The 24,477-nt window shown below is 38.0% G+C and overlaps 3 protein-coding genes and 4 non-coding genes across 7 annotated transcripts; 6 read left to right on the forward strand and 1 right to left on the reverse strand.

The window, feature by feature from the left end:
• Positions 1-641: 641 nt before the first annotated feature.
• Positions 642-1,403, reverse strand: LOC111795088 (protein MIZU-KUSSEI 1-like). Its single transcript, XM_023677330.1, has one exon. The coding sequence runs from the start codon at positions 1,401-1,403 to the stop codon at positions 642-644; it is 762 nt and encodes a 253-aa protein (XP_023533098.1).
• Positions 1,404-4,444: 3,041 nt separating this feature from the next.
• TRNAT-UGU lies at positions 4,445-4,516 on the forward strand. Its single transcript has one exon. It is a non-coding gene; the product is annotated as a tRNA-Thr (tRNA).
• Positions 4,517-4,705: 189 nt separating this feature from the next.
• Positions 4,706-4,777, forward strand: TRNAT-UGU. Its single transcript has one exon. It is a non-coding gene; the product is annotated as a tRNA-Thr (tRNA).
• A 2,452-nt stretch (positions 4,778-7,229) lies between these two features.
• Positions 7,230-7,301, forward strand: TRNAT-UGU. Its single transcript has one exon. It is a non-coding gene; the product is annotated as a tRNA-Thr (tRNA).
• Positions 7,302-7,834: 533 nt separating this feature from the next.
• TRNAT-UGU lies at positions 7,835-7,907 on the forward strand. Its single transcript has one exon. It is a non-coding gene; the product is annotated as a tRNA-Thr (tRNA).
• Positions 7,908-9,480: 1,573 nt separating this feature from the next.
• Positions 9,481-17,401, forward strand: LOC111796230. The gene is made up of 2 exons (XM_023678990.1): positions 9,481-9,935; positions 16,990-17,401. The coding sequence occupies exons 1-2, from the start codon at positions 9,660-9,662 to the stop codon at positions 17,236-17,238; spliced, it is 525 nt and encodes a 174-aa protein (XP_023534758.1). The 5' UTR covers positions 9,481-9,659; the 3' UTR covers positions 17,239-17,401.
• Positions 17,402-22,309: 4,908 nt separating this feature from the next.
• LOC111796206 (probable pectinesterase/pectinesterase inhibitor 20) lies at positions 22,310-24,303 on the forward strand. The gene is made up of 3 exons (XM_023678953.1): positions 22,310-23,042; positions 23,158-23,415; positions 23,615-24,303. Exons 1-3 carry the CDS (start codon positions 22,310-22,312, stop codon positions 24,301-24,303), a joined length of 1,680 nt encoding a protein of 559 aa, XP_023534721.1.
• Positions 24,304-24,477: the final 174 nt, after the last annotated feature.

Below are 24,477 nucleotides of genomic sequence, written 5' to 3' on the forward strand. Positions count from 1 at the left end.
TTTTTTTTTTTTTTTTGGTGCGAAGCTACCATTACGTGGGTTCAAATCCCACTCTCAACAATTCATCATTTTTAATGTTTTTTTTTTTTTTTTTNCGCTAAGCTACCATTACCTCCCGTATTGCGATGCTCTGTCCTTTCAAATTCACCCCTTACTAAGTTTTTGTACCAAATCTTTACTAAGTTTTTTCACTTCGAAAGGGCGTTGGTTCAAATCTCACTCTCAACAATTCATTTTTAATGTTTTTTTTTTTTTTGCGCGAAGCTACCATTGCCTCCCCGGTCTGTCCTTTCAAATTCACCCCTTACTAAGTTTTTGTACCAAATCCTTGTTTCCAATGTTTTTAAGCTAAATAAGGAGTTGGTGTTTGGACCAGAGCGAACTCTAGAGTAGGTGTCATAGACAAGCCTCAACCGTCGTTGTCGACTCTTTTTGTTTTAAAATATTTTGTGTCCTTCCTTATCCATAAGTCGCGGGTCGTGTCAGTTCATCCTTGGCACGTCTAAAAAGGAATTGAATTGAAAGAGAAATAGGAAGAAAAGAGGCAAAATCCAAAGGTGATTACAAAGAATCCATTGGAAGACCAATAATTACATAACGAAGAATGAATAAAATAATTTGCAGCAATTGCAAAGCCTTTTTTAAATTCTTACAAAAAAGATACTAAGCTCGGGACCACTATTCTCCTCCGGGCTCAACATGTAAAAGGTTTCTGAATCCCTGGACCCCACCACACGTTCGAAGTGGGCCCTCATGTAAGCCTGCTCCCCATCAGGGCCGTCCACGTCAGAGTTTCCCGGCAAGACGCCGGCACCCATGGACACCGCCCGGAGAAGCTCCATAACTTTGAGATCATCATCGGAGGCTTCCCTTTTGACGCCATAACCATTTTTCTTGCCATTACAGAACATGGTCCATAATGGTTCTTCCATCAGCTTCGTCTTGTCGGCCTTGTCGGTTCTCTTCTCGCACTCGAGAGCGATTCTTACCATCCCGGAGCTCATTTCCTTTTGCAACACGTTGGTCTGCATGGCTAGCTCGATCACGATGCTAGGGAAACTTCGTGGGGTCTCTTGTATGGATAGGCTCACGCGCCCTTTTCGGTACCCGAACAGCGTCCCCGTCACCCGGCTCCCCGACTGCGTTAGCAGCGTTTCTGATATGCCCGACGGTAGCGATGGGATCTTGCATGCTGCTGGGGTTATGATGGGGAAGGATCGGAACACCGATCGGAATACTCGAAACACTTTGGTTTTGTTCTTCTTTCTCTTTGATGGGGGGACCAGGGAGGAGGATGAAGTCAAGGAGGGTTGTGGTGGCAGCGGCGGAGGTTGCGGTGGAGCTGAAGATTTTGGTGGAGATTGTAGCTCGGGGAGGGCGGCGGTGGATTTTGGGTCTCCCATCAACCCACGGTAATGAAGGAATAATGGAGGATTGAGGAGAGGGTGTGAGGGCGAGACAGGGTGGGAATGGCCGTTATAGTTAGTTATTTGCATGTGTTTCAGAACGGATCTAGCCTCCTTCTTTTTTGGTCTTTTTCTTTTTCCATTTATTTTTTTATTTTTTTTATTTTTTTATTATTCATGGTTTCAAATGTTTTTTTTTTTTTAGTTTATTAATAATTATATCAATTAAAACTTTACCCTTTACACAATAACGAAAATATGATAAAATTTCGTATCAAAATCCAAAATTCAAAATGAAAACATTATAAAATAGGTGATGTTCAAGTTATTTATAAACGGGGAATGAGAGCGTGATACAAAATGAATACAAATGACAACCCACAAAATACAATTTGTGACAACGCAGCTTCCGAGCAGTCTCCCACCTTGACCGGTACCTACGATCACCTACAAAAACCAAGGAGCAAAAAACAAGGAGAAAGGAGTGAGTATAAAATACCCAATAAGCTCCCATCGCATCCTTAACCTAGAAGGTATCTATAGGCTTTAATCTTGGTTCTAGGAAGTTCGAGCCTACTCTCTACTGTTATCTGAGCATCTGGGAAGGACTTAGAGGTCTCTATGATACTTTAACTACTCACGGACCCACCCTGTGTTTGGGCGTTGCGAATCTATTGAGTGACAAGTTCAATCTTTGGGGTGAACTAGCATGCGAACATTTCTTACGTTAGGTGGTTAGATTATGCATGATTAGGACTCTAGAAGTGCAATTTGGATGAGAATGTTATGTATGTTACGGAAAATTATGAAAATACACCTAGGATTTGAATTGAAGTTTCATGCATATTTTAATGTTTTCTGTTGTATTTGAAAGGTGGATGAGATGTTGTGATCTATTCTTTAGGTGATTGATGAATATTATCTCCCCGTTGAGTATGCATAAATGTTTAGATTATGTTTTCGATGCTTGAGGTGATTGATAGGAATGTCTCTCTAACAAAACATGCATGAATGAACTAAGTTAAGATTAAGGTTATGGAGTTAGAGTGCTTTACACATTGACCTAGGTCGGTATATTTCCAGTAGACTTAGTTTCACAATGAGTGTGGCGAATGCGCCCCAAGAAAGTCATCGAGGACGATGACTAAATTAAGTGGGGGAGAATGTCACAATCTGCAATATGATTGTGCCTCGAGTAAGTCATTGAGGACGATGACTAAGTTAAGTGGGAGAGAATGTCACAACCATACTATGAAGAGGGTAGGTTGTGACCCTCACGCCATGACAAACAAAGAGGCGTCCCTCAAGAGACGCTCATCCGCCACATGCGGGCCAATATAGAAGAGTGTCATGATGCGATCGAGGAGGACGATGCATCATGACACTCTTTTATATTGGCCCACATGTGGATCAAATTCAGTGAATAGGTTAGGGGCGTTTTTCAGCATTCGATTCATTCACTAAACTTGTGGGTAATCTTATTTAAAAGGTGTAGAAATACGTTTGAAAGAAAATGGTAGACTATAGCAAACCCAAAAACTAAAAGCCTATAACTTGAATTTAAGAGAGGTCGTTGCTAATGATAAGCACCTACAATGCTGGTTTTTGCAAAGCTAGAGGTCCTTCTAGAATCCTTGCAAAACGCTCACAAAGAAAGCTAACTTAACGGATTGATTCCAACCAAGAGCTTGTTAGAAGATGAATGACTCTTAGATCGAACTTGGAATCTATGATGGTCACTCTTAGATACCAAGACAATTCACTCCAAAATTAGCTTGATCAAAACTATTTCAATGAATTGGTTTAAACATCAAACCTAAAGCAAGGTTTGAAAAAGAATAACACCGAAAGGGTATCAAGAAAACACAAATACTTTTTCTTATTCAACAAAATCCCCCAAACATGAATATTACATGCCTTTAAATAGGCCCAGAAGACCCTAACAAAATAAAGTTCAGCCACCAACCAATGTTAATAAATGCTATTAAATACAAATTGAAGAATATAAGACAATTCATACAAACTATTAATAAATGCTATTAAATATAAAATAAAGCAAATAAGGCAATAATAANTCTTAATTGGTATTTCAAGTACCAAAGGCAAGTCTTCTAATTACTTTCCAATATCAGCCCCTCCATTATCTTCTTGATTTGATATGCTAATGCTATAAAGATTTTTGGGCTCAAAAGTCTTTGTTTCAACCGGTACACTAGCTAGCTTTTGAAGATGCAATGTATAGGCCTCTTGAATCTTCTTAACCTTGCTTCTTGTAATCGGTCCTTCGGGTACATGCACGTGATCAGTTGTTGGATTCATATCATCGTTGCTTGGTTGAGTTCCAAATAAAGCTCCTACTTCATATTTTATAGAGGAAGCTCGACACTGAACCTTCTACATCTTTATGAATTTGAGGTTGAATTTTTTAATTTTTCTATTAAAAATATCTTATTGGGTCAAAGGTTCGCCGACCTTCATTTTAAATTTCAACCGTTAAATTTGATGAGCTCTGCATCCTCCAAAACATATCAAAACATGGTGAAGATCCAATGGTTGAATGGAAAGATCTCATTAATTTTGTACAAGTGGCCACGACAGCGTATTTAATTATCTTAATATTATTTTTTTTAGAAAATCTAAAATTTTTAAAACTTATTTTATTTGCTTGTCTTTTTCATCCGAGTCTAAGGCTCGTAGCCTAAAAAATTAGGTCATAACATTGTTACAATATCCTCACTAACCCAATAATTATTTGAACCCATTATTTATATATTTTAAAAAAATGATTTATTTATTATTAGAAATAAATGATAGTATATTTTAGGAATAAATTTTCTAGTCTTCATCACAATAAATCAAAGAAATCCAGAGTAACTCCAAGCAAAGTAGAGTTTTGTAATCTCTTCTCGATTGGTTTTTATAAAGAGTTCGAGTGTTTCCCACAAATCGTTGTGTTCAACAATAAATTGGTATCAGAGTAGTCGGGTTTTAGGTCTTGTAGAATTGCTTAGATCGAAAGTTTGATTTTAATAACATTAGCCCTTATAGCTCAGTGGTAGAGCGTCAGTCTTGTAAACTGAAGGTCTGTAGTTCAATCCTGCATGAGGGCATACACATTTTTGAGAGTTTTTATAGAATTGTCAAGGTCTTAGAGTTTTTATAGAATTGTCAAGGTCGAGAGTTGAGTTTTAATATTAATAGTCCTTAGTCCTTGAGAGTTTTTATAGAATTGTCAAGGTCTTAGAGTTTTTATAGAATTGTCAAGGTCGAGAGTTGAGTTTTAATATTAATAGTCCTTAGTCCTTATAGCTCAGTGGTAGAGCGTTAGTCTTGTAAATTGAAGGTTTGTAGTTCAATTCTTCATGAGGGCAAACACATTTTTAAACAGTCTTATGTGTTTGCTATGGTCGGTCAAGGTGACAGAGTTTCTATGAAATTGTCAAGGTCGTCGAGAGTTGAGTTTTAATATTAATTGCCCTTATAGCTCAGTGGTAGAGCAGAGCATCAGTCTTGTAAACTGAAGGTCTGTAGTTCAATCCTGCATGAGGGGCATACACATTTTTAAACAGTCTACATTTCGTATTCATGTGTTCGTTATGGTCGATCAAGGTGAAAGAGTTTCTATAAAATTGTCAAGGTCTAGAGTTGAGTTTTAATATTAATAGCCCTTATAGCTCAGTGGTAGAGCGTCGCTATGGTCGGTCAAGGTGACAGAGTTTCTATGGAATTGTCAAGGTCGAGAGTTGAGTTTTAATATAAATAGCCCTTATAGCTCAGTGGTAGAGCGTCAGTCTTGTAAACTGAAGGTCTTTAGTTCAAATATCTAGACATTTTCAAACTTCAAAACTTCAAATCTGCTCATTCGTGTCCATAGAATAGTCAAGAATAATTAAGTGTATGTGTGTATAATTTAACGGGTGGGGTCGAGAATGGGACTAACGAAAAACGAGCGAACCCGTAAATCAATCTATTACACGGATAGGTGTCGAGATGAGAACTTCTTTTGAGTGTAGAAATAGGTCAAGGTTGACACTGCTACTGAGTAAGTCAGATGGTTCACGGAGAGTACCTGTGTTAGGATTTATGGAGCTTAATTATTAGATAAAATTCATTACTAATGAAAGCGAAAAAATGAGAAATTCTCTGTGAGACTCGAATCTGAGCTCGTTCATATTTATTTATACTTAAATTGGAAAGAAGAAAAATAGGAAGAACCACTTTTTTGCTACATTTATTTGGGTATAAAAGGCTCCTACTTTGGGCATGGATGAACATATCTTGAGGTACTTTGAAAATGGCTCAAATTTCGAATATCTCAAAACAGCTGCAGCTGAAGTGTTCGGGTTTAGAATCTGACCGAAGTCGTATTTCCAGTGGACGACGCTGCCGTGAGCGAAACCAGATGTAATGACCTAAGTCCACATCTACCAAATATTGTCTTTTTCCCTCCCGGACTTCCCCTCAAGGCTTTTAAAACGCGTTTGTTAGAGAGAAGTTTCCACATCCCTATAAAGATTGTTTCGTTCTCCTCCACAACCGATGTGGGATCTCACAATCCACCCCCCTTTGGGGCCAGCGTCCTTGCTTGCACACTGTCTCGTGTCTACCCTAGAGAAGTTTCCACATCCCTACAAAAAAATGTTTCGTTCTCCTCCCCAACCGATGTGAGATCTCACAATCCACCCCCTTTGGGGCCAGCGTTCTTACTTGCACACCGCCTTTTGTCTACCCCACTTCGAGGCAAAACCTTCTCACTGACACATCGCCCGATGTCTGGTTCTGATACCATTTGTAATGGTCCAAGTCCACCGTTACAGATATTGTCCTTTTTGGGCTTTTCCGCGCTTCCTCTCAAAGTTTTTAAAACACGTCTCCTAGGGAAAAAAGTTTCTACACTCTTACAAAGAATGCTTCGTTCTCTTCCCCAACCGATATGGGATCTCACAATAAACTTAGCAACATTTACCTAATTACTATTCGGTATTGCAAAATATTTCGTCCTATAACTTATTATCAATTCAAGTTCTTAGATTTTTTGGAACACAGGGTGCCCACTAGAGGCAAAGCAAAAGCTACATATGGATGACACAAACAAAGCAATAACTCTTGAATTTATTGAAGGAGATTTGTTTAAAGACTTCGAGATGATAGTCTGTGGAATTTGTGAAGGCAAATGAAGATGTTGCTCCACCACATGACTATCTCCAATTTGCACTTGAATCCACCAAAGGAATTGAAGCTTACCTTTGCAATAGTAATTGATAATAAACATCAACTATGGTTTGGTGTAATTGATATATATCTAAATAAAATGTATCGTGGTGGGTTTATTAGGTCTCTAGGGTAGTTTGGCAGTCTTGACATGGTTTCATGTGTCTAGATTTCTCAGTACCGACTCTTTGGATCTAGATCGGTTAGGGGCACTAGGGGTCTCACCCTATGATGTTCTTTCGCGATTCTTTTGTGCTCGAACTATTTGAGGCGTTCCAACCCAGGACATAGTCCAACAAGGAAGGATCAAAATAAAAATCGATATACATGATTTCTTTAATATTACAATGAGTTTGAGTTTGGACGAGCGACCCTGTGTGCTTCCCAGTTACTAAATGATATGTTTGGTCTCACGCCTCCTCTCATAACTTGAGAAATAAATTATCGACTTCATAGAAATTCAAAGTAAACTCCCAAGAATTCCAAGAAATCCAGAGTAATTCCAAACCAAGTAGAGTGTAGTAGTTTCTATAAAATGTCTTGGAATCTACTCCAGTTGGACTTTAGGTCCGGTAGAATTGTTTAGGTCAGAGTCGAGTTTTAACAATAGTAGCCCTTATAGCTCAGTGGTAGAGCGTCAGTCTTGTAAACTGAAGGTCTGTAGTTCAATCCTGCATGAGTTTCAGATTATGTCACGAATGCTTGTTACCATATTTTTTTTACCCGAGGAAAAACAAAAACCTTTGACAAACCCAATAAAAGATTGAAGATCACCTCACATACCCATGACATTTACAATTTATTTAGTTGCACAAATAAACATCGATTAGTAGTAGTTCACTTATACTTACTTCCGCTACTTAGATTCGTCACTCTGCTCAATCCTTTTATTTTTTTAAAGTAAAATATTATTAAGGAGTGGAATTTACTTAAAATATTACCACAAATCTACTCGAAAATAATTTTCTTCAATTGGGTATGCTCGTGGACTTATTGGCCTAAGAGGCCTTTAATTAATGAAATCCAAAGTAATCCCAAGCAGAGTAGAGTATAGTAGTTTTTACCGAATGTCTTTTAATCTCTTTTCGATTGGTCTTAATAAAGAGTGCGAATGTTTCTTACAAACAGTTGTGTCCAACAACAAATTGGTACCAAAGTAGTCAGGTTTTAGGTCTGGTAGAATTGTTTAGGTCGAGAGTCAAATTTTAAGAACAATAGCCCTTATAGCTCAGTGGTAGAGCGTTAGTCTTGTAAACAAAAGGTCTGTAGTTCAATCCTGCAATGGGGACATTATATATTGGAGAGTGCTCGAAAAGTTGTATATTTTAGGTCCTGTAGATTGTCTAGGTCGTAAGTCGAGTTTTAACAATGATAATCTTTATAGTTATCATAGTTCAGTGGTGGAGTACCAGTCTTGTAATCTAAAGGTTTTTTTTTTTTTTTTTTTAATGTGAAAAAGATTTTTAGGACTATGGTTACTNTATGGAGTCGTCGGTGGAGATGGGGAAATGCTTAAAAGTTGTACACGCACATATTCTTAGACATCATCCATCTACGTATTTTAGGTTGAGAGTCAGGTTTAATCACGATAGCCCTTATAGCTCAGTGATAGAACAACAGAAGGTATGTAGTTCAATCTTGTATGAGGGCATGCACTTCTAACTCATTACAGTCTACATTTCTTTTTCAAGTGTTCGCTAGTTGTCGGTCAAGATAGGGGAGTGCTCAAAAGTATTTTAGGTAACTTAATTATATGTGCCCTTAAACCTTTCTTCAAGATTTAACTAGATCCATAGAGATCCCTTACCCCAACAACTTGTGGCCTAAGAAAGTCAATTCTTTCGACCCCGCTTTGGTGAAACTTGTACTCTTCATTGATCTTAGAGTACACAAGAATGTCATCGATGAAGACTATCATGAATGTATCAAGGAAATCTTTGAATACTTTGTTCATCAATTCCTAATCAATCCAAAAGACATCGCACTAAATTCAGTGGCTATATATGCTCATGCATGTCATCTTGAGAGTATCTTCTTCTTTGATCCCCCATTAGTAGTAACCATATCTCAAGTCTATCTTAGAACACTCGGACTCCTTTCAACTGGTCAAATAAGTTGTCAATGCAAGCATTTAGTCTTGTCAAACTACTACCCAGCAACTCTTGTAACTACGCCTTGAGCTCTTTTATTTTGGTAGGATTCATCCCGTAAAGTGCTTTTGAAATTGGGAAAGTCTCCGGATCGTGATAAATTTTAAAATTGATATCTCTAACTAGCGACAGATAACTCATCACAAAACACATCTTTAAATTCTTGCATTATCTGTATTGAAGCTACACTGCCTCTAAGATCTCATACGTTGGACACACTAGCCAACAAGGCTCAGGCCCTATGACTAGCCAGCTTTCTTGCCTTCAAGTTGGAGATCACCGTGGGTGCGCCTCAAAGTTCTTTCCCCCTTAATATCACTTTCTGGGCATGATTCTTAGACAACGAGTCTATGCCAAAAATCACGATGATGTCACTCATATCTAGTACAATCAACAACACATCTAAAGACTTATCGACACAACTATTTTACAGGCTTGAACTCATCCATATGTTACTTATCAAATTGAGGTTGTCTATCTTTCTGTCCCTGGTCATAGGCGATAAGGATCTTCACGAAGGTTTCTTACTATATTTTTTTACTCCATTAAGGAAAGACAAAAACCTTTGACAAACCTAGTAGAAGATCGAAAGTGACCTCATCATACCCTAACGACTGCTGTCTAAATGTAACTTATAATTTTTTATTTTGAAAATAGAAAATGTATTTATTATGAAAAATCTAAACTATATATACTTTTTTATTTTTATTCAGCAAAGCATTAGAGTAAGCGGGGGCAGCAAGACTGAAGAGGATAAGGAAGCATTGAAAGGAAAGGTAATTTTTGTGAACTTTTCTTAGACCTTCCCCTGTTTAGGTATTGAAATCTGAAGAAACCAAATCAGAAGCTGAATCCAAATCATTCTCTCTATGAAATTCTCGTTTGCCCTAATATGTTCAATTTTGAAGATGAGCTCATAATTCAACCCCGAGTTTCGTGGTTAATCTGGATTCAGCTTCTTCTTCTTATCCTCGTCTTCGCGTTTTATTGTCTCACCATCTTCGCCATTGATTTCTCCAAAATCAATACCGTCGGCAACTCCACTGCCGCCATTGCTTCTTCTTCTTCTACTTCTACTAGTCGCTTCGTTTCTGAAATTGCTCACAACCACAAGAATGTTTCTATGCACAATATCTGGATTGATTCTGATCCATCGCGGAATGCGCAGGTATGGCGTCTCTCGGCTTCATTTTTAAACGACTTGTGTACGAATGTTTGTTTGTGTTCCTGGTTATTCTGTGAACATTGACATGTTTTACAGCAATTCTTGGCTTGATTTCTATGCTTATTGATGATTTTTGCGGACAAATGAGTGTGAATATAGGGTTTACATAATTGTGTGGGTCTCTGTAGTCTGTATTAATTCAATATCTCGTTTAGACTACATAGGAAAATTGGCGTTGATAGTATCAACACAAAGGGATTCCTGTGATACTTCAAAATCAGGAGGGTTTCTTTATGAATGAGTGATTTATTTAGGAAAATCGTTAATGTTTTTAACTGAGGAAAATACTCCTAGATGTATGCTTTATTCACAAATTGAAAAGCATGATACTTAGGGTTCTTTGTTCCAAGAAAGTCTCCCTTAAGTTGTTGTTTCTGCTTCATTTATTTGTTTTGGTATATTTCGATCGTTGGCCGTTTCCAACATTTGGTATCAGACCTAGGATGTCGAAACAAATGTCTTCACCATACAAAACCATCGGAGGAGATGTGTCAACGATTAGGGGCGGAAGGGAGGGGAGTGTAACGCTCTAGTACTTGTTACTCATGAAGAGAAACTACGCAGCATGGTCGATAAAGATGTGTGTTAACTTACAGACACAAGGCGTGTGGCACGCCATCAAGCATGGTGACAACATTGAGGAGCGTAAGGATAGGATGACTCTTGCCGTCATCTACTAAGTAGTCCTAGAAGACGTCTTCTCATGTTGGCAGAAAAGTACTCAACAAAGGTAACGTGGGAGACATGGCAAACAATGCATGTGGGTGTGGAACGTGTAAAGGAAACAAAGGTGCAGACCTTGAAGAGTGAGTTCAAGGCTATCCGTATGGAGTACAGTGAATCAATAGACAATTTTTCCATGAAGTTGATGATGATCGTCAACGGCAAGGGAGAGGAGATCTCCGTCATCAAGAAGTTTCTTCGAGCTATTCCCCCGAGATTCATGCAGATTGTTACCTCCATCGAGCAGTTCGGCGATCTCAAGAACATGTCGGTTGAGGAGGTTGTTGGTCGTCTTAAGGTCCATGAGGAGAGATTTTGTGGCTATGAAGACAAAGAAAAATGAGAAACACCTCTTACTCACACTTGAGGAGTGACTCGCATAGACAAAAAAGAAAGATGCGGCTAACTCTTCCTTTTCAGGTATGAGGGGACTTGACAACCATAACATGGAAAACAGAGGTCGTGGACGTGGTCACGAACATGGCTGCAAACGTGGTTTCAGAGGAGGTCGTGGCGATACCTCACAAATCCATAACAATGTCAACCCCTAGAAGGACAATAGTATGATTAAGTGTTACTCTCGTGGAAAATATGGCATTACGCGACAAGTGCCGCAATAAGGAGCGGGATGAGGAGGCAAACCTCACATTCACGAATGATGAAGAGCCCGCGTTGATGTTGGCCGAGAAAATGCCCAACTTGTTGATGGGCAATGAAGGGAGAAGGTTATGACAAGCCTCATTGCAGATGGAGAAGACCAAATGAAGACTAACATGTGGTATCTAGAAAACGGAGCGAGCAACCACATAACCGAAGATCGAGCAAAGTTCAAGGAGCTTGATGAGAAATTCAGTGGAAACGTAAAGCTTTGCGATGGATCAATTGTACCAATCCAAGGCAAAAGATCCATCTTGCTCTAGTGTAAGAACAACGATCAACATCTATTGACCAAGGTATATTACATCCCGAGTTTGAAAGCAATATTATTAGTTTTGGTCAAATGACGGAAGAAGGTATCAGAGTGGAGTTAGTCGGCTCGTTCCTTAAGATATTCGACAGAAACGGAGCCCTATTGATGAAGGTAAAATGATCGTAGAACTGACTATGTAAGATACTATTGAAATACCATCAACATCTTCCAAAAGTATCCATTGACGTGACAGCAAGAAGTGAAGAAGAAATCAGTGGGCCAGGAGAAAAAAGGAACCGAAAAACATGGCCAAGAAGAAACTAGAGGCTACTACAATCAGCGAAGAACAACCTACAAGACAATGTGTTTTTATCAAATTTGTCATCTCAACCAAGGAAGCCTAGAGGAAGGCCACCGGGAAGTAACAAATATGGGAAATCAACTTGTCATCTCAACCAAGAATCCAAAATGCATGCCTAAAAGGAGTATGTTACAAGAAGTTTCTACTGTAAGCTTGATGATGAATTTTCTACACAAAAGAGAGGAGTGGAAAAAAATGCATGTTGCAGAATTAAAATTTCTTCATTTGAAGAAGACAGAGTTGACCAGGAACCAAACAACATTGACACTAGAAAGCATCCTGCAGACATTCTCACCAAGACCCTTGCAAGGGTTAAGTTTGCATAGATGTAGAAGTTGTTGAAAGTAAAAATTTTCAAGCAAAAGTCAAGGATATTGAGAGAATGTGAGTCAATAAGTTTGACTTAATAAAAATAGTTATTAATTTGAGTAAGTTTAGGAAAATGGTTAAGTGATTTATTTAGAAGAGTTACTTGTTGAAAGTGAAAATTTTCAAGCAAAAGTCAAGGTTATCGAGAGAATGTGAGTCAATAAGTTTGACTTAATAAAAATAGTTATTAATTTGAGTAAGTTTAGGAAAATGGTTAAGTGATTTATTTAGAAGAGTTACTTGTTGAAAGTGAAAATTTTCAAGCAAAAGTCAAGGTTATCGAGAGAATGTGAGTCAATAAGTTTGACTTAATAAAAATAGTTATTAATTTGAGTAAGTTTAGGAAAATGGTTAAGTGATTTATTTAGAAGAGTTCTTACGGGTTGTAACTTGAGGAGAATATTTAGAAAATTTTAGTGTTTTCTCTCCTATAAATACTCATCAAATGTATGTTCTCTTCACAAGAATAAAGAGAATTGAGAAGTATAATGCTTAAGGTTATTTGTTCCAAGAAACTCTCCGCTCAAGTTTTTTTTTTTCTTCATTTATTTGTTTCGGTATATTTCGATTGTGAGCTATATCCAAGATTTACCGTCGAAAGTGTAATTGATTCAATTACCCTCTCCAACTCGAGGACCAAATTTTGAGGTAGTGGCTAACAAAAAACGAACGCCCTGCCGTAAGGCCTTGCAATGCGAAACTAGGATATATGCACAATATGATGGATGGAGACATGCACAATTTGACTGTTCTCAATGGAAACAAAGTGTGCATATATCCTAAGAGGCCTTGTGTATATATCCTAGTTTTTTTTTCCCTTCTAAAAACGGCCTTGTGTTAATGATATCCTTCCAAGGACCTCTTAGGCCTTTCCTTTTATGTCAGTTGGGGATCCACATGCTTTGAGATTTACCATATTTGCTTCTGAAGATGTGTTTCCATTAAGAACAGTCGTCCACCAGTGTGACTCCAGAGCCATATGGTTAGAAAAGCCTTTTTTGCTCCTTCCGAGAAGTCATCCACTCCTAGGTCTGGCAAAGATTCTTGGGCTGTTACCTTTGGTCACCTCACAAGGTGCCTCCGGTGTCTTCATTAACTCCTTCCCACGGGAATTGTCATAGTCAAACTTAAAATTGCAAAACTCTCATTAGAAGACTAAAAGTTTTGGGAACTACTGCTTGTGCTATCTTATGTGTCTTAACCAAGGGCAGTTAACTTTGTTGGAGAGCCCACGATCGAAATATGTCCAAACAAATAAAAGAAGCATAAGGAACAACGTAAGAGGAGAAATCTTTTGAAACAAAGAAACTTTAAGCACTTAGCTTTTAAATTCTCTTGATTGTTGTGAAAAGAGCATACATCTTATGAGTATTTATAGTGGAGAAATCACAACTAGTTTTCTAAACTCTCCCTACAAGTTAACACCTCTGACAATCTCGTGATTAAATCACTGACTATTTCCTAAATTTATTCAAGTTAATAACTATTTTTGCCAAGTCAAGCTTAATGACTCACATTCTCTCCGGTAAGTTTGACTTTGCTTGAGATTCTTGACTTTGAACAACTCCGGCATGTTTGCAAAGCATAACCCTTGTTAGGGCGTTGGTTAGAATATTTGTATGTTGCTTTGTAGTATCAACGTTGTTTGGTCCCTGATCAACTCCGTATTCTTCATAAGAAATTTTAATTCCAACGTTGCTTGGTCCCTGATCAACTCCATATTCTTCATAAGAAATTTTAATTCCACAACATGCAATTTCTTCTCCTTTTCTCTACTGTGCACGGATTTCTTCATCTTGTAGGGTACTCCTTTGTCTTTCAACCTTCTTTTTTATACATGCCTCTAGCCTTCTTTGGTTAAGAGGATAAGTTTGATGCCCATTTTTCTTACGCCCTGGTGGCCTTCCTCTAGGCCTACGTGGTTGAGATGACAAGTATGATGAAACACGCCATCTTATAGGTTGCTCTTCACTAATTGTAGTAGCCTCTGGTTTCTTCTTGACTATTTTCTTCGGTTTCCTTTTCTCCTGATCCATTGGTTTCTTCCTCACTTTCTTGAGGTCAACGCCAATGGATACTTTGGGAATATGTTGATGGTCTTTCAATAGTATCTTATACATGCGATCTTGCGACTATTTTACCTTCATCAATAGAGCTCTGTTTTTGTCCTATATCTTGAGGAACGAGCTGACTATCTCCACTTTGCTACTTTCTTTAGTCATTTGACCAAGGCTAATAATATTACTCTTCAAACTCGAGATGTAATACACCTTGGTCAATAGACGTTGATCGCCGTTCTTACACTAGAACAAGATAGATCCTTTGCCTTGGATCGGTACAATTGATCCGTCGCAAAACTTCACGTTTCCAGTGAACTTCTCATCAAGCTCCTTAAACTTTGCTCGATCTCCGGTCGTGTGGTTGCTCGCTCTGTTGTCTAGGTACCACATACTGGTCTCCACTTGGTCTTCTCCATCTATGAAGGGGTTCGCCATAACCTTCTCTTCATTGAGCATCAACAGGTTGGGCATTTTCTCGGCCAACATCAATGTGGGCTCTTCATCATTTGTGAACATGAGGTTTGCCTCCTCCTCGCACTCCTTGTTGCAGCACTCTATCACATAATGCCCGTAAGAGTAACACTTGATCATGTCCTTCTAGGGGTTGACATTGACATGAATTTGTGAGGTATTGTCATGACCTTCTTTGCCACCATGTCTGCGACCACATCCACGACCTCCATTTTCCTTGTTAGGACTCTCACGCCTCCTCGTACCTGAAAAAGAAGAGTCATCTGCATCTTTCTTTCTCGTCCGTGTGAGTAAGAGGTATTTCTCCTCCTCTTTGTCTTCGTAACCACGAAGTCTTTCTTCATGGATCTTAAGACGACCAACGACTTCCTCAACTGACATTATTCTTGAGGTTGCTGAACTGCTCGATGGAGGTAACAATCTGCATGAATCTTGGGGGAATTGCTTGAAGGAACTTCTTGACGATGGAGATCTCCTCCACCACGTCGCCTAATGAACGGATGCCGCTGACGATTGTCGTCAACTTCATGGCAAAGTCGTCTATTGACTCATCGTCCTTCATGCGGATAACCTTGAACTGCAAGGTCTGTGCCTTTGCTTCCTTGACACGTTCAACACCCACATGCATTGTTTACAGCGTCTCCCATGCTGGCTTTGCCGAGTCATTCTCATGACCCACATGCATTGTTTATAGCGTCTCCCACGCTGCGTTTGCCGAGTCATTCTCTGCCAACATGAGAAGGACATCTTTCAGGATTGCTTGGTAGATGGCGGCAAGAGTAATCGTGTCCTTCCGCTCCTCAATGTCACCATGCTCGGTGACATCTCACACTCCTTGTACCTGTAAGTTAATGCGCATCTTTATCATCCATGCTGCATAGTTACTCTTCACGAGTAACGGGTACTGGAGCGTTACACTCCCCTCCCTTCCACTCCTTATTGTTGTCACATCTCCTCCGATGACTTTGTATGTTGATGACATTTGTTTGGACACCTAGCTCGGTACCAAATGTTGGACATGGCCCCAGGATCGAAATATGCCGAAACAAATAAAAGAAGCAAAGGAACAATAATGAGAGGAGAAAGCACAACTAGTTTCCTAAACTTTCTCTCCAAGTTAAAACCTCTAACAATTTTTTAAAATAAATCACTAACTATTTCTTAAACGTATTCAAATTAATAACTATTTTTTTATGAAGTCAACCTTAATTTCTCACCAACTTTGCTTCATTCTAAACCAAATGCTCCATGGATCTCTCCAACTCAATTACTCACTCCTCGTTTACATCACCCATCCCTTTCGGGAGTGTGCCAATCCTTACGGATCAACCCTTCATATATTCCTATCCCCAATTCGTAATTTGCCTCATGCGTGCTGTTATATCATGTTTCTGTTTTCCCTTTCTTTTATTCTCGTGAGATTCCTTGTTTTAAGTCAAGTAAATGTTAGAAGTTTTTCCTTCTATTCATCGATTGATTGGGAACTATATATGTGTGTATTGACAATGAAGTCAATTTTCGTATCTAAAATTGGTTTTCTCATCTACATGTAACAATATTTACTATCCAGATAATCCAAATAAGTATCGATCCATAATTTTTTAGGATTGTATAACACTACACACACTCGATTTAGATGAAGACAAAGAACAAAAGAGAATGCAAAGAGGAATATTGACTTTATATTAATGACTTCAAGTATGTACGGTAGTAAGAACACAAAGAATAAAGAAAATGGATATATATATATATATATATATAGCTCAGTCTACTATATATAGTTTACACACAATATAAATATGTGCATGGTTGGATATTCTTTGCTGTTAATAGTTGGTCAAATTGATTCACATTATGCACCTACTTCCACTCGAAACAAGTTTTATATATATCTTAGGCCGACGGATAAGAAAGAACTTGAAGTTTGTAGGATATAATACCATCTATTCTATATCACTTGAAGTTTGATGGAATGAGTTCATGCATGTTGTATGTATTAGCATATAGTCCTTGGATTCAGAACTTACCATTAGAGTGCATTGAATTGGTACATTCATAATAATGTCTGAAATTGTAACAAAACAATATGCACGAATATGGCAGGCCAGTATCGAGCAAAGCACGCGGGGGGAGATAGTGTCGAGTACGAGTAGGAGAATCACGCAAACAGGAGAAGGCAGTGTAGTAGGAGGGGAAGGCTGTGAAGAAACCAAGTTAGAACTTCACCCTTGCAGTTATTTCAGGCTTGCTAAATCAGCTTTCCTCAGGTGTCTGGGGTTGGACTCTTCAACTGAGAACTCAGTCCCGGAGGAAAGACAGAGACCGGAGTCGACAAAGTCGAAACGAAGTTGATGTACGTGTCCCTTTCCCTATGAAATGAACTCATATCCATTTTTTGTTTTCACGTTTCTGTTTTAGATGAATCAAATGTAGTTTTGTAGTTTTTTGAAGCCTAATTTTGTAATATTGGTTGAAATAGCATTCATAATAGTGGTGCAAAGTGCAATTGCAACAAGTTTGATCACTAATTGAGCAACCAAAGAAGAAACCATTTTGAAATGGTAAAATCATTTTTATCACGTTACCAAAGAAGAAACCATTTTGTCAATGCTGTTAGAAGGGATTGTACGACCCTTATTCTAACTTAGCGAACAAGTCAATTATGTGAAAATCAAACTTTGCGGACAATTTTAATGTAAGATCGAGTCTCGAGTCATATTTGAGAGAAAATGTTTTATAAAACATTAGCGAAGAAAATGCGCTGAAAACAATTCGAAAGAAAGTAATGTTATAAGGTAAAAGGAAATAAGTAACCAACATGATTCTGGGTAAAAGAAAAATTGATAACTAATTACACTCGCTATGACTGTAATATGATTTGGGTGAATGATCATAAACCCCTATACTCACATGAAAAAAAAAATAGTAAAGATTTAACTACACATGAAAGGGAGAAAAGGAATTTGGAAGGAATATGCGACATCTGGCACGTGGCCACAGGAAACATACCTTGGACAAACATAATTGTGACATCCTCTCCCACTCAATTGACTGATGTCTTTGTCATCTCACTCTACAGAACTTAGCGATGTAAGATGAGGCTAACTTTAGGTCTCTTGACGCGCTTCCAACTGATTTAAGCATTGAGGAGTTTTTTCAAATCTATAAGGAACTATTGAAATTCACTTCTTGATTTGTCGACTCTTCATATTCTTTTAGTCAAAGTTTCTTCTACTTCCTTTACTATAAAATTCTTCTTCGTGGCAGGAGGTCGTGCTGCTTCCTTGCACCTGGTGTCTTCATAATCGAGATAGTAACGTTTCAAGTTACTCACATAGACAACATGGCTAGTCTACACCCATGGGAGAAATTGGATCCCATATGATGCCTTCTTGGCCTTCTGAATAACTTCGACTAGTCTATAGTATTTTTGTACCAATCATTGGTTATTGTGTTTTTGAAATCGAAGTTGATTTGACTTCAGCTTAATCAAAACTTTTTCTTCACTTCGAAACTGTCGTGCACTACGTTTCGATTGGCCCTTCTCTTCGTCTCTCTAGATGTTTTTTTCGAGTAACCACGAATTACTTCGGAGGTTTATTTCTCCCATTTATTGGAGGTGTTGGCTTGGAGTCTCTCTCCAGCATTTAGGTGATCACTGACATGAGTTCCTATGAGTCTAATAAATACATGAATTTCTTTGCTTATAAACTTTGAGGAGGCTCAATAGACATGATAAGGTTATGTATGAAATTTGGTGACCATTAGATTACGATAGAGTGGCTAAACTAAGGGTAGGTGTAAAATGACCAAAATGCCCCTATAATTATGTACCACTAACCTATGACCAAGGTGACTTCTAAATGACATGAAATTTTATGAGGAGTCTTATGTCATGGTTCAAAGAGGTTATACAAAGTTACAAGTCTATTGGAATATGTTGAAGATTTAAACCGAGAATTGGGGTGGTAAATGACCAAAATATCCCAGTAATAATTCTAAAATGTTTTCAAGATTCTAAAGGACACCAAACGTTGAAGAAACTTGGACTCATGTATGACCTTAAGGGTAAGTATGCGAGATTTTACAAGGGGATTAGAACATGTTTGAGGTATGAACTCTAAGGAAAAGGACGAAACTACCCCTAAATACCCTTTATAAGAAATCAAAGTTTATTATGAGTACTAAGTGGCATGATAGGTACAGAAAACTGATTTGTAAGTATCTTGAGTTTTACTACGTACAATAATATCTATTATACTTATGCAATATAAGTGTTAGAGGAGAGCTTTGTTACCTCCCTCCTCCTTGATGTTACAAAGAAATTGGAGGAAATAATCCTCCTATTGGGGATGTTTACGCACTACGATTGTAGGAGAAAATATTCAGAGGAAGCTTCAAGGTTGTACAGATAGAGTGATCAATTGTCATATACTTTAGCAAGGTTTGGAGTCTATGACTTGAAGGATAAAGTAATACATAAAGACTAATCAAGTCATGATCTAGTTAAAGGAAGAAAACAAGTCACCTTGGAGNTTGCAATTCCTAAGAGTATGGATAAGACAATTTAGCAAAATTCAGTTAGATCGATCCATAGACACATGAACTACTAAGTTAGGACTTCAAAATCCTTAGCATTTGTTCAGAGAGCGTAGTAGCTCTGGTCACTAAGAGGAAATAATTGGCCCACGCGCGACGATATATTGAACATTAAGAGCTTTTAGAAGTTAAGGAAATTTCTAGCGGTTGGCCTCAGCCATAGTATAAAGATGTGCGGGATGACATATGATTGTTAGTAAAGTAAGCATCCTACCTCATATTTACGAAAGGAACATGAGATTGTTCTTTTTCGCCCTTAATTTGGATGTCTCGACTCACGTCGTAGATTACGAGTCTTTACAGGTAGACAATGACCCAATTTTTAATTATGTTTACAGTAAGCCATTTTACTGATTTTTTTTTCTTTAAGCCATTTTACTGATTTTTTTTTCTTTCCCATAAATAAAATGGCTATATATGATGAAGCAACTTACATAACTCCTTAAATAGTTATTGTTATTTGATTTATAACTAAAATCTAAATATAAATAAAGTAACAAAATTAGGGATAAAATCAAAGAAAAGATTTAACTAACATTGTGACATTTTATTCTATTCTGACATTCTCGGGTAAATCTACGTAAAGCCATATTCTTTAATCAGATCTGACATTTTTTTTTGTTTGTCTGTTTTCATTTTGCACTAAGTGAACTTCTACCATGGTTCGTTGAAGGGAGATAATTGAGGAAAGGAGTAACAATAAGCCAATTCGTGTATCTTTTGAAGTAACAACACTGATCATTTTCACTCATTTGAAAGTCGCGCTTGCAAATAAATGAGTCAGACTTCTTGTACTACTCTCTCATGATTGTTTCAGTTCATACAAGCTCGTAATGTGCTTCCACACCATGTGTTACTTGCCTAAAGCTGCAAACCTTTCTCGTTGCTTTATATAGATCTCCATATAAGAATGTTATTTTTACCTCCATTTGCCAAAGATGAAAATTCTCCATTGCAACAATACTCAAACAAAATTTGTATAGTAGTTAATTTCACAACCGGAGAAAAGATTTCAGCATAATCAATGACAATATCCTTTAACTAGTAACTCAGCCTTAACCTCCTTTCACCCTCTAATTCAATTTTGTTTGAAAAGTCGTAATTGTTAGGACCACACAACAATTCACACACTCAATCTAGATGAACACAAAGAATATGAGAGATAAAATACATGCAGAAATATTGACGAGAGGTTTATATTGATGACTTCGAAAGTATATATCCAAAGCACAGACTAAGGAATATATATATATATATAGTTCAGTTTACTGTATATACCCTTACAAGATACAATTACATATAGTCGTGTTAAATTAATACAAAATGGGTTGAACTTAAGATTAGATAACTCCTAAACATCAACAAAATATCGTATTTTATAAAATTGAGATCTTGAAATTTCGATCACAGATCTATATTGAAGTGTCCATAACCAAAAGACATGCAGGCATGTGGGTTATCTTTATTGTTCAACTTCTTAAATACGTCTTCACTTCCAACATTTATATGTGTTTTAAAATCAAAAGTTGTGTGCTTGATTTCAAAGTCACACAATAACAAAAAGGCTCATAATCCATAAACAATTGGGTTTATTAAATTAAGTTGGCTGGATTTCATTGTTTTCTGGAATAAAAATTGGGTCAAACACTAATTCATCAATAAAAAAAGTATTCAGTTTTAGATTTACAAACTTAAGCATCCCTTGTGTTTGTGTTCTTAGCACATGCACACCACTTGCATATACTTTAAATATTGTTTTGGAGTTCCAAAATTTGGGTCAAACACTCGTTCATCAATACAACTAATCTTTAAATCTTAAGTCGGTGCGAACTTATAGCAATAGAGATAGCGTTTCTTACTAAGATATCCATAATTTTCTTCTTAATTATACAATCTAGGACAAATTTAATCTTATCCATCATTAGCAGATATTGTCTTTTTTTAGCTTTTTTTTTTTTTTTTTTTTTTTTTTNTGTCTGGTTTCCCCTCAAGAATTTAAAACGAGTCTGCTAGGGAAAAAGTTTATACACTCTTATAAATGATGTTTTGTTCTCCTCCCAACCAACATGGGATATTGTGCGAATTTGAGTACGTAGAAATTTAGGGTCGTTACATTATTGCTTCAATTTAACTAAATTTAAAAAATAAGAAAATTAGGTTTATTTAAAAATTTAAGTGAGATGGGTTAGTATTTGTGAGTCAACCCCGTTTTTGTAGAGACACCACACGTTTACATGTCGCGTTGAACGGAAAGTTAAGTCAACCATATGGAACAATTTTTATTTTATTCTTATCATCTTAAAAAACAAAAGAAAAAGCCTAAAGAAGCAATCAAGCCCCAAAATTTGTTCTTTATGAATTAAATATATCTTCTACATTTTTTTTTTTTTGACCTTTTTCCTTTTTAAATAATCCTAATTTTAAAATTATAATATAATATTTAATAAAAAAAATCATATTTTATATTTTAATTAAATAATAAATTATTTAAGAAATTATTAAGAAGAAGAAAAACTCCACCCTGCAATATCACTCATCATTTCAAAAACCATTTCAAAAACTATTTGACGTTATTATCTGTTAGATGAAAGTTTCACGTTCTCTAATTTAGTAAATGATCATGATTTTATAATTAAAGAATACTCTCTGATTTGAGGCCTTTTGAGAAGCTTAAAACAAAGCTAAGCTACCGGAGTTTATGCTCAGCATGTGAATGAAGATAAAATATATTAAAAAAACCGGTCTCGAATCCGAATCTAATTTTTTTCCTATAAATAAGTGATAGTGAGGGAACTTCAATTGTGAATCAAAGCCAAAAGAACACATGGGTTCTTCAAGTGCTATCTCCCTCCTCACATTCTTGACTCTCCTCTACCTATTCTCCTTCTCATCCTCCGCCATCCATAGCCCAGTTCCGGCGGCGGATATCTGCCATTCCACAACCTCTCCATCCTTCTGCAAAGCCTTCCTCCCCAACTCCCTTGCCACCGTCCACTCCCATTGCCGCTTCACTCTCCGCCATGCCCTCGCCCATGCACGCTCCTTCCTTGCCCTCGTCGACACCCACCTCGCCCTCTTCCCCTCCCTCGCTGCCCTCCACGACTGCCGCTCCCTCGCTGCGGCTAACCTCGACTTCCTATCCAACACCTTCCCCACAGTCAACACCACCACCACCACCACAAACGCCCTTCCCTTCTATAAAGCCGATGAGATGGTATCGTTGCTTAGCGCAGTCATCACCAATGAAAACACTTGTTACGAAGGGCTGCTGAGCTCGGGCTCGGGCTCGGTTGATAAGGTGTTGAAGGCCATCTCCTTCGATACAAAGCTTTATAGTTTGTACCTTTCTTTGTTCAAAATGGGTTGGGTTTCTAATGATGTCAAGGCTCCTCATGTCCCAAAGATGAAGCATTTTGGGCGTGGAAAGGGTCAGTTGAAGCTCAACATGTCCCCCAAAAACCGTGCCTATTATGAGCGCTTGATGCATAGGAGGAAGCCACCGGCTAGGAGGCTTCTTCAAACCAATTCTAATGAAGATGATGGAATTTTGGTCAATGGTAATAATTTGTAATTGAAATTAAAAAATCTTTTTTATTTTTTACGCAGTTCGAGGGCGGATACTTTGTTCGATGGGATTGTTGGGATACTTTATTTATTCTGTTTGTTTTATAGGTATTGTTGCGGTGGATCCTAATGGAACATATGACTTCACCACCATCAACGCCGCCATTCAGGCAGCTCCCAACAACTCCGTCGCCGCCGATGGATATTTCTTGATCTTCGTCACTGCCGGAGTTTACAACGAGAGCGTGATGGTTCCCAAACACAAAAAGTACGTGTTGATGATTGGAGAAGGCAACAACCAAACCATCATCACCGGCAGAAAAAACGTCCCCGATGGCTCTACCACTTTCAATAGCGGAACCGTTAGTGAGTTACTCTTCACCGTGAATTATTTGTTGAGGATTGTTATAAGGAGTACTCTCCATTGGTACGAGGCCTCAAGCAAAGTCACTAGAGCTTACGTTCAAAGTGGACAATATCGTACCACTGTTATTCCTAACCTTGTTTAATATAAAGTTGTGATTAATTGAGTGATAAATATTTCAAATCTCTCTATTGCTCGCAGTTGTGGAGGGAACAGGGTTTTTCGGGGTGAACCTGACGATCACCAACACAGCCGGACCCAACAAATTCCAAGCCGTGGCATTGCGAGTGAGTGCCGACATGACGACGTTCTACAGTTGCATATTCGAAGGGTATCAAGACACTCTCTACCCTCACTCTCTTCGACAATTTTATAGAGAGTGCGACATCTACGGAACTATAGACTTTATTTTGGGAGACGCGGCTGTGGTGTTCCAAAACTGCAACATTTACGCCCGCCTCCCTATGAAAGGCCAATACATTGTCATAACCGCTCAAGGCCGAACTGACCCAAATCAAAACACAGGAATCTCCATCCACAACTGCACCATCAAGCCCACTGCGCAGCTCGCAGCCAGCCCCACCATCAAGAGCTACTTCGGTAGGCCGTGGAAGGAGTACGCTCGAACAGTTTACATGCAGTCGTTTATCGATGCGTTTATCGACCCAGCAGGGTGGAATGTGTGGGACGGGACTTTGAATTTGAACACGTCGTATTATGCTGAGTTTAATAACTCGGGGCCGGGATCTGACACTTCGCGGCGGGCTAAATGGGCGGTCGGTTTGATTAACGCCACCGTGGCTAATAACTTCACGGTGTCTCCGTTCTTGGGTGGAGATCAATGGCTACCGCCGACCACCGTGCCGTACACTGGTGGTTTGATATCATAACAAAACTAATGGCTTTCTATAATATCTATATTTATATATGTTGTGATTTAATTATGTATGCTTACGTTGGATTTGAATTTGATCTCATCCTATCTAATTCCCACACTCTTTTTAGTGTTGGTGGATAATTTATGTATAATAATGTATTATTTTTATGTTTTTTTTTCAATTGTA

Source organism: Cucurbita pepo, chromosome LG05 (assembly GCF_002806865.2).
Source record: "Cucurbita pepo subsp. pepo cultivar mu-cu-16 chromosome LG05, ASM280686v2, whole genome shotgun sequence".
In the NCBI taxonomy this organism is placed as follows: domain Eukaryota; kingdom Viridiplantae; phylum Streptophyta; class Magnoliopsida; order Cucurbitales; family Cucurbitaceae; genus Cucurbita; species Cucurbita pepo.

Excerpts from the sequence above, each read along its gene's own strand:
- LOC111795088 (XM_023677330.1), bottom strand. The coding sequence starts at position 1,403 with ATGGGAGACCCAAAATCCACCGCCGCCCTCCCCGAGCTACAATCTCCA.
- LOC111796206 (XM_023678953.1), top strand. The coding sequence starts at position 22,310 with ATGGGTTCTTCAAGTGCTATCTCCCTCCTCACATTCTTGACTCTCCTC. Across the intron at positions 23,043-23,157 it reads TGATGGAATTTTGGTCAATG|GTATTGTTGCGGTGGATCCT; the intron begins GTAATAATTTGT and ends TTTGTTTTATAG. Across the intron at positions 23,416-23,614 it reads TTTCAATAGCGGAACCGTTA|TTGTGGAGGGAACAGGGTTT; the intron begins GTGAGTTACTCT and ends TATTGCTCGCAG.
- LOC111796230 (XM_023678990.1), top strand. The coding sequence starts at position 9,660 with ATGTTCAATTTTGAAGATGAGCTCATAATTCAACCCCGAGTTTCGTGG. Across the intron at positions 9,936-16,989 it reads ATCCATCGCGGAATGCGCAG|GCCAGTATCGAGCAAAGCAC; the intron begins GTATGGCGTCTC and ends CGAATATGGCAG.